This window comes from Barbus barbus, assembly GCF_936440315.1.
Source record: "Barbus barbus genome assembly, chromosome: 42".
NCBI classification, from domain to species: domain Eukaryota; kingdom Metazoa; phylum Chordata; class Actinopteri; order Cypriniformes; family Cyprinidae; genus Barbus; species Barbus barbus.
In genome coordinates this window covers 27294217-27308255 of record NC_136720.1, presented here as the reverse complement: position 1 = coordinate 27308255, position 14039 = coordinate 27294217, and the positions used below count along the sequence as shown (strand labels likewise).

At 38.5% G+C, this 14039-nt stretch overlaps 1 protein-coding gene across 2 annotated transcripts in view; it reads right to left on the bottom strand.

Moving 5' to 3' along the window:
• Window positions 1-414: 414 nt before the first annotated feature.
• Window positions 415-14039, bottom strand: part of LOC306861365 (low-density lipoprotein receptor-related protein 6-like) — a 63423-nt gene continuing 49798 nt past the window's right edge. The window contains exons 15-24 of one of the 2 annotated variants that reach the window (XM_079403585.1): window positions 13335-13546; window positions 9819-10009; window positions 8074-8283; window positions 7159-7284; window positions 6144-6380; window positions 5953-6063; window positions 4589-4819; window positions 2698-2834; window positions 1023-1120; window positions 415-951 (exon numbers count right to left, since the gene is read on the bottom strand). In XM_079403585.1, coding sequence (XP_079259711.1) covers window positions 651-951; window positions 1023-1120; window positions 2698-2834; window positions 4589-4819; window positions 5953-6063; window positions 6144-6380; window positions 7159-7284; window positions 8074-8283; window positions 9819-10009; window positions 13335-13546 — 1854 coding nt within the window. In that variant the 3' untranslated portion in view covers window positions 415-650. The remainder of the gene's footprint in view (window positions 952-1022; window positions 1121-2697; window positions 2835-4588; window positions 4820-5952; window positions 6064-6143; window positions 6381-7158; window positions 7285-8073; window positions 8284-9818; window positions 10010-13334; window positions 13547-14039) is intronic. The other variant, XM_079403586.1, reaches the window with a different exon arrangement.

Here is a 14039-nt window from a genome sequence, read left to right as displayed (position 1 = left end):
AGACAAACGCCCACATGTCAGAGTCATCACGCCGTCGGATATGTACACGGGTGCCATGGGCGGGGCTTAGTATGTGGTGGGTGGGGCTTAACGGGGTGGGGTGGCTTACACTGGAAACATTATTTTAGTACTTTTGACTTGTTTTCTAGTATAAATATCTAAAAATTCTTAAATCAAGATGCATTTACTTGACAAGTGGCTTAAGATATTAAGTCTCGTTTTCTAAAAAAAAAAAAAAAAAAAAAAATCACAATTTTATTAGTTTTTGCTTAAAACAAACAACAATGTCTGCCAATGGCGCAAGAAAAGTAATCTTGTTTAACCTTTGAATTAAGATGATTTTTCTTTCCCCATTGGCAGATATTTTTGCTTGTTTTAAGCAAAAACTAATATAATTGTGATCCTTTTTTTTTTAGAAAACGAGACTTAATATCTTAAGCCACTTGTCAAGTAAATGCATCTTGATTTAAGAATTTTTAGATATTTATACTAGAAAACAAGACAAAAATACTAAGAAAATCTTTTTTTTTTTGCGGGGCTCAGGACAAGTCTGTGTAGGGTGGGGCTTCCATTGCAGTGGGCGGGGCTTATGCGGTGGTGGGCAGGGCTTCCACTGCAGTGGGCGGGGCTTATGCCGCGTTGGGTGGGGCTCAGGACGAGTCCGTGCAGGGCGAGGGCGGCGGCGGGTACAGGTGGTGCGAGTAGCTGCGCTCAGTGAAGGGCGACGGCGGGCAGCTCTCACAGTTCTCCTCTGCAGACAGGTACTGGCTGCGCGGCGTGGGCGGCGGCGGCAGCGGCTCCGAGTCGTAGTTCAGGTCGCTGGTGTAGCCTTTGACAGCGGCGCTGGACGCGTGCGGAGCCCTTCGGCCCGGCGTGCAGTCGCTGTCGCACACGTCTGTGCTGCAGGGCGTCGTCGGGGGGGCGAAGTGACGGTAGCTGTACGGCCTGTAACTGCAAAACACTCAGAGTCAGACATAAACTAGCGTTAGCATGACATCCGTGTGATGCGTGTCCCCCGTTACCTGTACGATCGGTGCGTCGACGGGCTGTTCGACGAGTATCCGAACTCCAGCGTATACTGCGACCTCACTGTAGCGGGAGACGGAGGAGGATTCAGAATCTGGAATCATGGGAGACAAAAGACTCGTTACAAAAGATGCTGACATTCACAACACAGATTTAAAAATAAAAATTAATACAATTATAACAATAATCCAGGGTTTCTGCAGGATTTTTACGCTCAAATTTAAGAATTTTTTTTAAAGACCTGAACAAATAAAATGAATACCATATTAGCGGGGTGAGGCAATATCTATAGTAACATATTAAACTCTAAAATTATTGTAAAAAGCATGATTTACAGTTCAGATACAATTTTTCAAGAAAACAAAAAGTATTATAAAATGATACACTTCACATTTCAGCCTTTAAACCATTTTTACGAGTCAAAAGTATTATTTATTATATTAATTTAAACTATTATTATCCATAAATTATTATATTAATTAAATAACAAATACATTTTACTGTTTAGACTTTTATAATGCATTATCGATCCACCAGTTCACATTTACGGCTGTGTGTGTTTGCAGGACAGAAACATGGGTCTATTCTCACATCGGTCTGAACAAAAACAGCAGGCGGCGCCTCCGGAACGCCAGAAATAACCCTCTCTGAAATATAACTGTTCTAAGACTTCAACACTTTTTAAGGACCTGCAGGAACCCTGTAATCTAAAATAAAACAAAAAATATAATAACAAACTGAATATTTATTTCACAATGTATGAACTGAAGTTAATGTACTAATATCTCAAATAAGAATTAGAGGTCTATTAATACTGGATTTTGCAATAATGCTGAACGTCAGGCAACAAGCAGTTCATAGCACTGATACTAGTAAAATCTATATTCTTAATGTGTTAAATAATATTTTTTATCTTTCCTTCCTATGACAGACGACACAAAGACAAATTTACTTCAAATTAAAGCCAAATATTCAATTCAATTCAAGTTTATTTGTATAGGGCTTTATAATATATATTTACAATATATTTGGGAGCATGTTATTAGTGGTGACTATGACAAATGTTCAGTAAAAATCATGCAGTTAGTTACAAATTGCATGCAATCAAACAGATGAACACTATTAACTGCAATGATTATATGTTGAGATTAAACATAGCAAAATTTGGCATATCGTTGTGTAACCAAAATACCAATAATATTCAGTTTTAATGAGACTTTTTTACATTTTTAAAAACAAGCCTGAAATGCACAGGGGTCTTATTTTGAAATGTTGTTTTTGTTGGTTTTGACTGCATTATTTTATTTGGATAAAAGCATCTGCTAAATGACAACGTAAATGTAGTGCTTTACTACTTCCAGCCGCTCATTCTAACATGAAGATGATGAAATGTGCATCTTATAAAAATCTACAACATATTTGAATACAAAGTAAACACTGTCATAATTCATCAACAGTAGATCATTAGCAATCATCAACTGGCATTAATTAGGGGTATTTTTCAATTGCAAACTGCTCTGAAAACATGAGCCTGAAGAATTTCTATTTTTAATTTTTTAATTTATCAAATTACTTTCAGACCTCTTAAAATGATAATTAAGATATTTATTATACTATTTAACACTGAATTGACACTTATATAAGGACCCTGACACACGTGAGAAGACTGACCGGAGGGAAGTAAGTGCCCTTGGTGCTGGACGAGCTGCTGGACGATGCTCCGGTCACATGCGCGCGGTCATACGGCGGGCCGCTGCTGCCTCCCATGATGCTCAGCGAGCCGATGACCGACTTCCCACGAGACATGCCTGAGAGAGAAACATGTCAGCACTCTGCCAAAAATTATTTTATTACTTCATATTTTTGTTTTATCTATATCTAAACGTTCTTGAATCAGGATGCATTTACTTGACGAGTTAAATGACTTGGGATATTAAGTCTTGCTTTCTGAAAAAAAAAAAAAAATCAAATTTTTGTAGGTTTTTGCTTAAAACAAGCAAAAATACCTGCCAATGGGGTAAGAAATATAATCTTAATTCAAAGGCTAAACAAGATTATTTTTCTTGCCCCGTTTATCAGATATTTTTGCTCATTTAAAAAAGGCACAATATGTAAGTTTGTGCCGCTAAAGGTCGTATTTTCAAAACAAAGGCAAAGCTTGATGCTATAAAGAAGAGAGGAACGATGGGAGAAGTCATTTTATGTATGGAATTCACAAATCACAGATGAGGTAATGAATTATTTTTATTACCTGTACCTTCCAGAGTTATCAGAATGAGCTTTATTGGCCGAGTATGTTTACACATACAAGGAATTTGTTGTAGTGACAGAAGCTCTATTTGCAACAGAAAGACAGTAACAGGACACAGGTAATAAAAGAATAATATACAAATAGACAATGTACAAAATAGCAAAAACACAATATATAATATAGACAATTGTGTGTGTACAGGTCTGATATGTGCAAATTTGAAATGAAAAAAGTATGTGTGGTGAATAAATAATGTATAATAGAGTTGTGTGTTCCACATTTAGTGTCAAGTGTTCATGAGATGAACAGCGAATAAATTACGCAGAGAAAGCGAGCGAAGAACATTTACATTGCCAAAGTAAAGCTGTCTAAACACTGTTTGATGAATGAACCTCTGGTTTATGATGAGAGAATTCACTTGAACAAGAACTCATTTGATGATGACGACTCATCTGGGCGCCTCTGATTGGCCATAGAGACAGAGCACATTTAGGCCACGCCCACACCGGTGGGGAAAACAATCCAACGCTCTCCATTGACTCTGCATTGCGGGAAGCTGCCTCCTTGTAATTTCTGACTTATAACAAAAACCAGAACAATGTGTAAAAGCTGCTGTGTGACGAGGTGCACAGCAAACAAGCTAAAAACCCCAGAAATATGTTTTTATAAGCTGACGACCCAAAAACGAGCGTTTAAGGACACAAAAGTAGAGCGCAACGTGTAATATTTCATGTTAGGCCATTCATTTTGGATAATTTCTCCAACTAAAGGAAGGAAAAAAAAAAGGGGCACTGACCAAAAACCAATAAAATGTAGTTTCTCAATATATCTCCTCCTCTCAGGTTCACATCAGGTAGTCAAATAATCCTTTGACATGATTAAAATAATGAATGTTTTCTGCCACCGATTACATTTCTCTCAAGTGGGTGTAGTTCTCAGAGTAATATAACACGATGTGGTCTAGTTTTGAGGTTCTTTTGAGGTATTTTTGGGTTGTCAGCTTATAAAAACATGGGGTTTTTAGCTTGCTTGCTGTACACCTCGTCACACAGCAGTTGAGTTGCATTGCTGTCTATGGAGGGACAGAGAGCTCTCGGATATCATCAAATATCTTAATTTGTGTTCCGAAGATGAACGAAGGTCTTACAGGTTTGGAACGACATGATGGTGAGTAATTAATGACAGAATTTTAATTTTGGGGTCAACTATCCCTTTAACTCATTTTACTCACAAAATAAATGCATCTTGATTCAAGAATGTTGAGATATTTATAAGACCAAAGCAAGAGAATGGTTTCTGCGGTGTGCTCACCGGGCAGCGAGCCGCTCAGAGAGCCGGGGTGAGGCACGTATCCCAGCGGCACCGAGGACGGCCCGTGAACCACGAAGTCATTGGTCATGGTCTCGCCGTCGTCCTTCATCTGAGGACACAGGACACGCTGGCACACGAAATACACGGCGCCCACCACGAACAGCACCATCACCACACCCACGATGGAGCCGATGGTGTTCGTCGGAGGAAAGGACGGCTCTTCTGTGGCGTCTGAGGAAGAAACCGGAGCGTTGTGAGGAACTCTTACCTGCTGCTTTATTAACAGCGGGTCTGTTTAAGACTTGAGCTTTTCAAGACTAAGTGCAGAACATTTAAATAAACTGAAGACAACACAATACTTCAAAATGTTCTCTGAATATAAATGTCCAGAGAGCACACTCTCCATTAATTTCACCGAAAAATAGCCTACATTTTGAATAGCCTTGCAAACAAACACTAGAATATGGAAATAACGGTAACACTTAAAGCCTTTATGTATAATACATTATAAAAGTAGTTTTATTATGCATAAATTATGCCTTGTAATGCTCCTTATAATGCATTGTGGAGTCTCATGAATAATTGTCACTACAGTTAATACATTATAACACTCATCAGTTCATTGTTACACTATTTAACACATTTTAAAATCGGTTGTAATTATTTACGACAAGATATAATGTATTACAAAGCACATGATGAATAATTTTAATGCATTAATAACACCTTATACATAAAGGCTTTGAGTAAAGTGTTGCCGAAATAACGTTTAATGTACTTCTGATCACACTGCACAAAAAGTATGTTCTTCCTCAGTGTTTTTGACTTGTTTTCCAGAGCAAACGCCTAAAGATTCTTAAATCAAGATGCATTTACTGGAGATGCAAAATAACATCAGACGTTTTCTGAGAAACTGTACAAAATTAAGTGAGTTTATACTTAAAACAAGAACAAATTTCTGCCAAAAGGATAAGTTTTCATTCCCCGTTGGCAGATTTTTGTTCTAATTTTCCATTTATGCATTTAGCAGACGCTTTTATCCAAAGCGACTTACATTGCATTCAAGTTACAGTTTTCACATTTCATCAGCTCTTGCTCTCCCTGGGAATCGAACCCATGCTCTACTATTTGAGCTACAGGAAAGCATTTTAATCAAATTCATTTAATTTTGTTCAACTTCTCAAAAAAAACAAGACTTCAGTTTTTATCTCAAGTATATGTATCTTGTTTTAAGGATATTTATATTGGAAATCAAGACAAAATACTAAGGAAATTCATCTTTTGCAGTGACATGACTGAATATAAGACTTTCTGCTCTGATTTAAGACGTTTAAAGGCCTTAATCTGTGAATGAAGACACGTACAGCAGCCGATCTCATCAGAGTTGTCCGTGCAGTCCATGTTGTGGTCACATTTCTTGTGCCGTCCGATGCACTGGCCGTTGGCGCAGGTGAACTGATCTATGGGACAGTGAACTGCAGAGACAGACAGGAAGTGTGGGTGAGTCAGACAGGAAGTGGCTCACAGACTGAGAGGATCGGCTGGTGATCGTTACCTTCACATTTGTTCTCATCCGATCGGTCCTGGCAGTTGATTTCTCCGTTGCAGCGCAGAGAAAGGTCCACGCACTGCTTGCTGTCGCACTGGAACTCCTCGTCGGAGCAGACGGGACAGTCGCGCTCATCGCTGCTGTCGTCACACTCGGCGAAACCGTCGCAGCGCCAGGCCTGCGGGATACAGTCCACCTCGCCGGACGCACACGAGAACTGCTCCGGAGAACACGTGGGCGGCTCTGAGGACGACAACCAGCGGTTAGTGACGGACATATGTGACCCTGCAGCACAAAACCAGTCATAAGGGTCAATTTTTAAAATTTAGAAGTCTACATCATCTGAAAGCTGAATAAATAATCTCTCCATTGATGTATGGTTTGTTATGATCGGACAATATTTGTCTGAGATACAACTATTAGAAAATCTGGAATCTGAGGGAGCAAAAAAATCTAAATATTGAGAAAATCTCCTTTAAAGTTGTTCAAATGAAGTTCTTAGCAATGCATATTACTAATCAAAAATGAAGTTTTGATATATTTACGGTAGGAAATGTACTAAATATCTTCATGGAACATGTGCTACTGATGACTGCTTTTGTGCTCCAGAGACACATTTGAGAATGAAAACATTACACTGTAAAAAATTATTTTCTTACTTAGTATTTTTGTCTTGTTTTCTAGTATAAATATCTAAACATTCTTGAATCAAGATGCATTTACTTGACTTTAAGATATGTGGTTTTCTGAAAAAATTATCAAATTTATTTGTTTTAGATTAAAACAAGCAAAAATATCTTGCAAAGGGGTGAGAAATATAATCTTAAATTATAAAATTATTAATTATAAAAAGGCTAAACAATCTTTAGGTGCCCTAAAGATAATTCTAAACATTAACATCATGATGTTCTGTACAACAGCTTTGAAACTGTGTGCATTGACAGGTCTAGTCAGATTTAGTCCTGTAGGAGAGACTGGAGTGCATCTAGGATGACTAAAGTGTGTGTTTCTCCATGCGTACCTCCGCAGGAGAGCTCGTCCTGCAGCAGCACCAGGTGAACGGGACACGAGCAGCGCGTGGTTCCGTCTCCTTTCACGATGCAGATGTGTGAGCAGCCGCCGTTATCAGACGTGCAGGGGTGTTTATCTGCGCGCACACACACACACACACACACACACACACACACACGCTCTACTAGGGCTGCAAAAATACATTGAGAAATGATTCCGCATCGATTCTGAGATTTTCCGAATGCATGGCGATTCTTTCTTGAGAACATCTGAGATAGAAATCAGATGTGTATCATTATATATGGTTCCGTGCATCCGCTCTTAAAGGGGCAGCAGCCTATAAATACCTGCTGCTGTCATTAATGCTCAAACAACAAGACATGTTTTTAACAAACATGAATCTATTTATACAGTGAGCACTATGCAGTGTTATTTTACACATAATTACATTTCTGTACCTATTCCATGCGTTTTGGTCTAATTTACAAAAACAAAACCTTGCATGTGTATAGTGTTAGACTAACTGAGATTCGTCACAGCACTTGAATACTGTTGCTCTCTCGTTGCTCCGATTGCTTCTATTGTTCTCATTAGTAAGACGCTTCTGCTAAATGACTAAATGTACCTGAATACTACCGACCTTATTTTATTTGTAACATTGTTGTGTTGTATTGATCTATGCTTGTAGTTTGTGTATTTGTATACTGGCTGTGCACTTGTCTCTTTAATAATGTTTGACCTCTCTTAGGCTAAAGAGCTTTTGCTGTGGTATCAAAGTAGTACTGATAGAAAGCAAAGGTACATTGAAATTTTTTTATTTTCTTGCTGATCCGAAAAACAATCCGATCCGCGGCTCAAAAACCGTACTATGATCCGAACCGTGAGATTTGTGATCTACCCATGATGCTCGGCGAGAGACGCTTACTGTACTCGTCCATGTGGAGCTCGTGGACGGCGTGGATGTCGCTCAGAGAGGCGATGCGCGCCTGGATCTTGGTGCGTCCCTCACGCGTGACCTTATTGATGCGCTCGATCATCTGCTGCTGCCGGTCGATCCAGTACAGGAAGTTCCCAAACACCGTCAGACCCACCGGCTGCAGGATGTTAGAGTCCTCGATCACGATCCGATTGGCTCCTGGAGGACAGAAAGAGACAGGGTTAGGAAATCTGTTCGCATGTCTAGAGGACATTAGATCTTGGATGTCTTTAAATTTTCTATGTTTATATTCTAGTAAAACAGAAGTTATTGTATTTGGGTGAATAAGTCTAATGTAAACCCTAATCTGGAGATATCTGAACTCCATTAAACCAACTGAAAAATATGGCAGTCCTCTTAGATGCTAAAGTCTGATCAACATATTAACACAGTAGTGAAGTCAAGTCTTGGTTTTCGTTTACAGATGTTGAGAGAGCCAAGCAAGCCCTAGTTTAATGGCGTTTGGACTACTGTGACTCTGAAAATTGATGATAAATGCACTTTTCATTGGAGAAAATAGGGAGTCATGTGACGTGCGCGTCCTTAAATTGGAAGCAAAATGGACCCCTGTGGGTCATGTGACCACTGTTTTGCATTTTCATTGATTAGTGTTTGAGTTATACTACCCTGAGATAGCATTTATCCATTAAATGGGTGTCTTATTTAATTAAAAACACCTAAAATAAGTATGTTGCCTGGAGGCAACCCGGTACCATAAAGGGTTAACTGTACAAATAGCCTATTGTGTTTCGGCTGAATGTATTTATTACTTAAAGTTAGAAAATATTGGGGAATTGGAGTTGTTTTTGTAGTTTCTACATGTTTTCTACAAATTCCATAGTTTGTTATTAATATTTATTTGAAAAACCATATGGTAATGAGGACCACGGCTTTACTTGTGACCACCATCTTACTAATAGAGTCAGTTAAATTCTGGATTTTATGAACTATATTAAATTTCATTGGGGCAAAGGATAATTTAACAGAATAGCTTTAATAGCTTCTCTCTCTTTAAATGTTTAAATAGTGTCTTATATAAATTAGGTGTTAACTATTTACTAATGTTAAAGTTCTTAAAGAGTTCACCCAAAAATTTAAATGTTCATCATTTACTCATCATCATGTCTTTCACAATTTCAAGAAATTCAAGAGATTTCTGTACAGTAAACAGAGTAGAATACAGTAGAAATCAAGGGTAACCAAAGTGGTTTGATAATATTCTACTAATGATCTTCTTGTGTTCCACAGAAGAGTAAGTCATACAGGTTTGGAACGGCATGAGAGAGGAAATGATGACACAATTTAATAGCAGTACATTTTCTGCATTTTAGCTCAAAATAATTGCTTTACTGTCAAGTTCCCTTCTGTGTGACACAAATGCATTAAGTTCATTATTAAGAATTCAGTAATATCTATCATTATTTGTTTCTGTCCTGTTTTATTTATTCATTTATTTACTCCAACTTAAGGCCCTATAACCCAGTAAAACACTCTCGAGGAACTCGTGGGCCGGATGGGGCAGATTTGTCAGTCCAGCCCTGTCGGGGCTTAGTAAATACATAAATACATGAAATTAAATGAGAGAGGGGAGTGGTCCGGGACTGAGGGGCAGGGCCAACGAAAGCATTCATTGGACGGGGGGGTCATTGGACTGTCATGTTGACAGTGCGTGACCTTTAACCCCAGGACCTCACCGGACAGGTCGCTGCTCTCGATGCGCCTCAGGTCCATGTCGACCCAGAAGAGTTTTCCCAGCTCGTTGTCGACGGCCAGAGCGACCGGCTTGCCCAGATTACTGAAGAACAGAACCTCGCGCTCCGTCCCGTCCAGAGCGGCGCGCTCGATCTTCGGAGAGCGCTCCTGCAGATTCGTGAAGTACATGTACCTGCGGAGAAACGCCACAACGCTTCTGTGTTACAGGTGTGTTTAAATATGCAAACGAGGCATTCTCTTAAGTAAATATGCACTAATTTGCATACATTTCTCATCACTGGACAAAGCCCGTTATAAATGGTTTGATTTTGTTGTCATATTAGAGTTAAAGGTTTTTCCAGAGGAGACTTTGGATTTCTCTTTATCACTCCACGAATCAGAAAATACTGTCAACAGACAGACAACAATCTCCAGGACGCTACGCTCCATCTGACTAGTAAGCCAACTCTCCAATAACTGCTATGATGACTTTTGTTCTACCCACTTAAAAGATAGAAGTACTTGTGTTGTCCAATCTATACAGACTATGTCTGTTCCCCGAATAGCGAGGTCAAAATATAAATTTAATGCAGGATCTAGAAAAAATCTGATCGTGATTAAACCAGAAAAACGTAAAATAAATGAACAAAAACTATTTTTAAAGCTTGGGCTCTTAAATATTAGATCACTCGCACCCAAAGCAGTTATTGTAAATGAAATGATCACAGATAATAATTTTGATGTACTCTGCCGGACTGAAACCTGGCTGAAACCAAATGAATATTTTGGTCTAAATGAGTCTACTCCACCAAGCTACTGTTATAAACATGAGCCCCGTCAGACTGGTCGTGGTGGCGGTGTGGCAACAATATATAGTGATATTCTCAATGTTACTCAGAAAACAGGATACAGGAGGTTTAACTCATTCGAAATACTTCTGCTTAATGTTACACTGTTAGATATGCAAAAGAAATCTCTCCTATCTGTTGCTCTGGCTGCTGTGTATAGACCGCCAGGGCCATATACAGATTTCCTAAAAGAATTAGCAGATTTCCTCTCAGATCTATTAGTTAATGTTGATAAAGTGCTAATTGTCGGAGATTTTAACATTCACGTTGATAATACAAATGATGCGTTAGGACTTGCGTTTACTGACCTAATAAACTCTTTTGGAGTCAAGCAAAACGTCTCCGGGCCCACTCATCGTTTTAATCATACGCTAGATTTAATTATATCGCATGGAATTGATCTTACTGATATAGATATCGTACCTCAAAGTGATGATGTTACTGATCATTTCCTTGTATCGTGCATGCTGCGTATTACTGATATTAGTTATATGGCTCCGCGTTATCGTCCGGGCAGAACTATTGTTCCAGCCACCAAAGACAGATTCACAAATAACCTGCCTGATTTATCTCAACTAGGAATGACAGAAGCTTCAGTCTGGATCCAATCCTTAAATGATCTGAGATGACCGAACACCTGAGAAAAGATGATGCCAACCCCTCAGAGGACCTCAGAGGATGCCAACGCTCAGACAACATACAGAATTAACACATTTTGCCATAAGTTAAATATATTAAGGTTCTGCGATATATAAATATATTGTGGAAACTTAAATTCCTGTAGAGCTGCTTTGCAACGATTTGTATCGTAAACAGCACTATACAAATAAACTTGAATTGAATTATGACAGAAAACACTGGCATCTAACAATACCTGGGAAAAAAAGTTAATCTTAAAAAAGAAATCATATGCACAAACCCAAATAGGAAATAAATCAGTTATGGAATAAGAATGTGTCTTAAACTCCTGAAACATTGCTGTCTCACATTTTAGAGCAGTCACTGCAATTCATGAAAGAAATCAATTAAATCTGTGTGTGTGTGTGTGTGTGGAAAACATTCATTCAGATGCAACCCCCTTTGTAATCATTAACATTTTTTTCTCAGTAACTGTAACTGATTACAATTACATTTATTTTGGGTTACATGTTATTTTAAGGTGTCCTTGTTACAGTGTAATTATACATTTAAGTACTGAGTAATAGGGCTGGGTATCGTTCAAAAATGTTCGATACCGGTACGATACCGATACCTTGAGTTCGATACCGGTTCCTGAATGGTACTTTTTTTCGATACCAGTTTTATGAAATCAGTTTTAATAAAATTACATTATCTCAAAAAACTATTTTTTAATGTTGATATTTATACAGACTCAAAGCCTCATCTCCTGAGCCACTGCACAAAGGAACAAAATATATCCAACACAATAAATAAATAAATAATTTTAATAAAGTTCAAATAGTTTTCAGTTTACACATCTGTTAGGCTACGTTTACATTAGTGCGTGTTCATTTTAAAACACATCATCACTTCTAGGTTGTTAAAGACTTCAAGAAATTTTAAATCTTCATCCACTTTCATAAGTGGGCGTTTTATTTTCTTTCACCATATGTTTTATTGTTATTAAATTCTGGTGTAGTATGTCTAATTATTTGAATGCATAAAAACAACTTAGTTTATTTAAATGTATTCTTAAAATAGCCTTATGAAAGGTTTTATTTTTCCTCAGAAATTCTGTGTTCTGTATCTGGTTTTCAAATGAAGACATAAAACATTAACTTAATTTCTTTAAATTATTGAAAATCAAAGTGTATTTATTTTGGCAAACAAAGTCTTCCAAGTTAAACCGAACTTTTATTTTGACGGGTTGCCTGGAATACCTTTACAGTTCTGTGTGTATATGATATGAGTTAGTTTTACTCGAATCAAACGGTAAAATGCTCATTAATTGACTCTCAGAGCAGGTCTGGAGATGTTGTTCATGTGTTTATGTCCTCATTTAGTTAGGCGGCAGACGCTGAAATCACCGCGAGCGTCACGCGCGCTTCAGTCTGTGTAGTAAACAAACTGCACGATATAGAGAGCAGACTGCTCCGTACGCTTTCGAATCGCTCTCGCGGAGGTCAAACACTGATCAATCAGCGCCGCTTCTAGTCAAACACACCTAGTGCTGCAGGATTATTGGCTCTCTGACGGTGATGAGATTAACCCCTTAAGTATCGAAATTTGGTACCGAACGACAAGACGTTTTTCGATACTCGGTGGTATCGAGGCAATTCGGTCGGTGCCTGAAAAGTATCGAACTCGATACCCAGCCCTACTGAGTAATATTAACTTCAGGTACTTACTATATGGGTAGGGTTAGGATTAGCATTAATTATGCATAATTAATTGTTATTATAATAGTAAGTACATGTAACAAGGACACCTTAAAATAGTGTTACCTTATTTTGTAATTAACGTAATTCCGTTACATGTAACTAGTTACTCCACAACAGTCTATGAACAAACCTTCAGAATATAGAGAGGAATAAACCTGTAAAGTTGGTGATTGTAAGATAAAACTCTTTAAAGACATGGACTGGAATTGAAATCTACAGAAGCAAACTGATAAACAGCTAAGGAGCTCAAAAGTGATCAGTGCACGGAAACACAGGTCTTCAACCTCACCCTCTCTCCGGATTGACCACGATGGCACGGGGTTTGTCGTGTTCCCCACGCAGCACCACGCCGACCCGCGAGCCGTCCGTGCGCGTCACGTTGATGACGTTGGTCACTTCGCTGGTCCAGTAGATGAAGCGGCTGTAGACGTCGATGCTGAGGTCGTAGGGCTGCAGGCCGAGGTTTGGGCCGCCCACGGAGCCGGACACCACTGTCACGCTCTGAGGAGGAACCGGACAGCGCTCAGACGAGTCACGCAGGAGAGAGGTTCTTTAGTCCTATATATTCTGTATATTCACTCTGTTCACCCGCTGTCTGCTTAGAATTATTTCCTTCTCAACCGATCCTGCTAAATTTAGATCTGTAATGTAGAAATGTAGTCTGCACAAAAATTGTATTTACTTTATTCATCTTGACAAGTAACTTAAATATCTTAAGATATTATGTCTTGTTTTCTGAAAAAAACATCAAAATTTTGCCAATGGGGTAAGAAACCATCTTAATTCAAAGGCTAAACAAGATTATTTTTCTTGCCCCATTGGCAGAAAATCATTTAAGAAAATAATTTTTTGCAGTGTACTTCTCTTTAACAATTTAACGTGTGAAATATATATTAGTGTAGTTGCTTTTGATGTGGTATTTTTTATTAAAACCACAGGCAAACATTCCTCTTGTAGTCTGCAGATTTTTTAAATGTTATTCAGCTGCAACAGA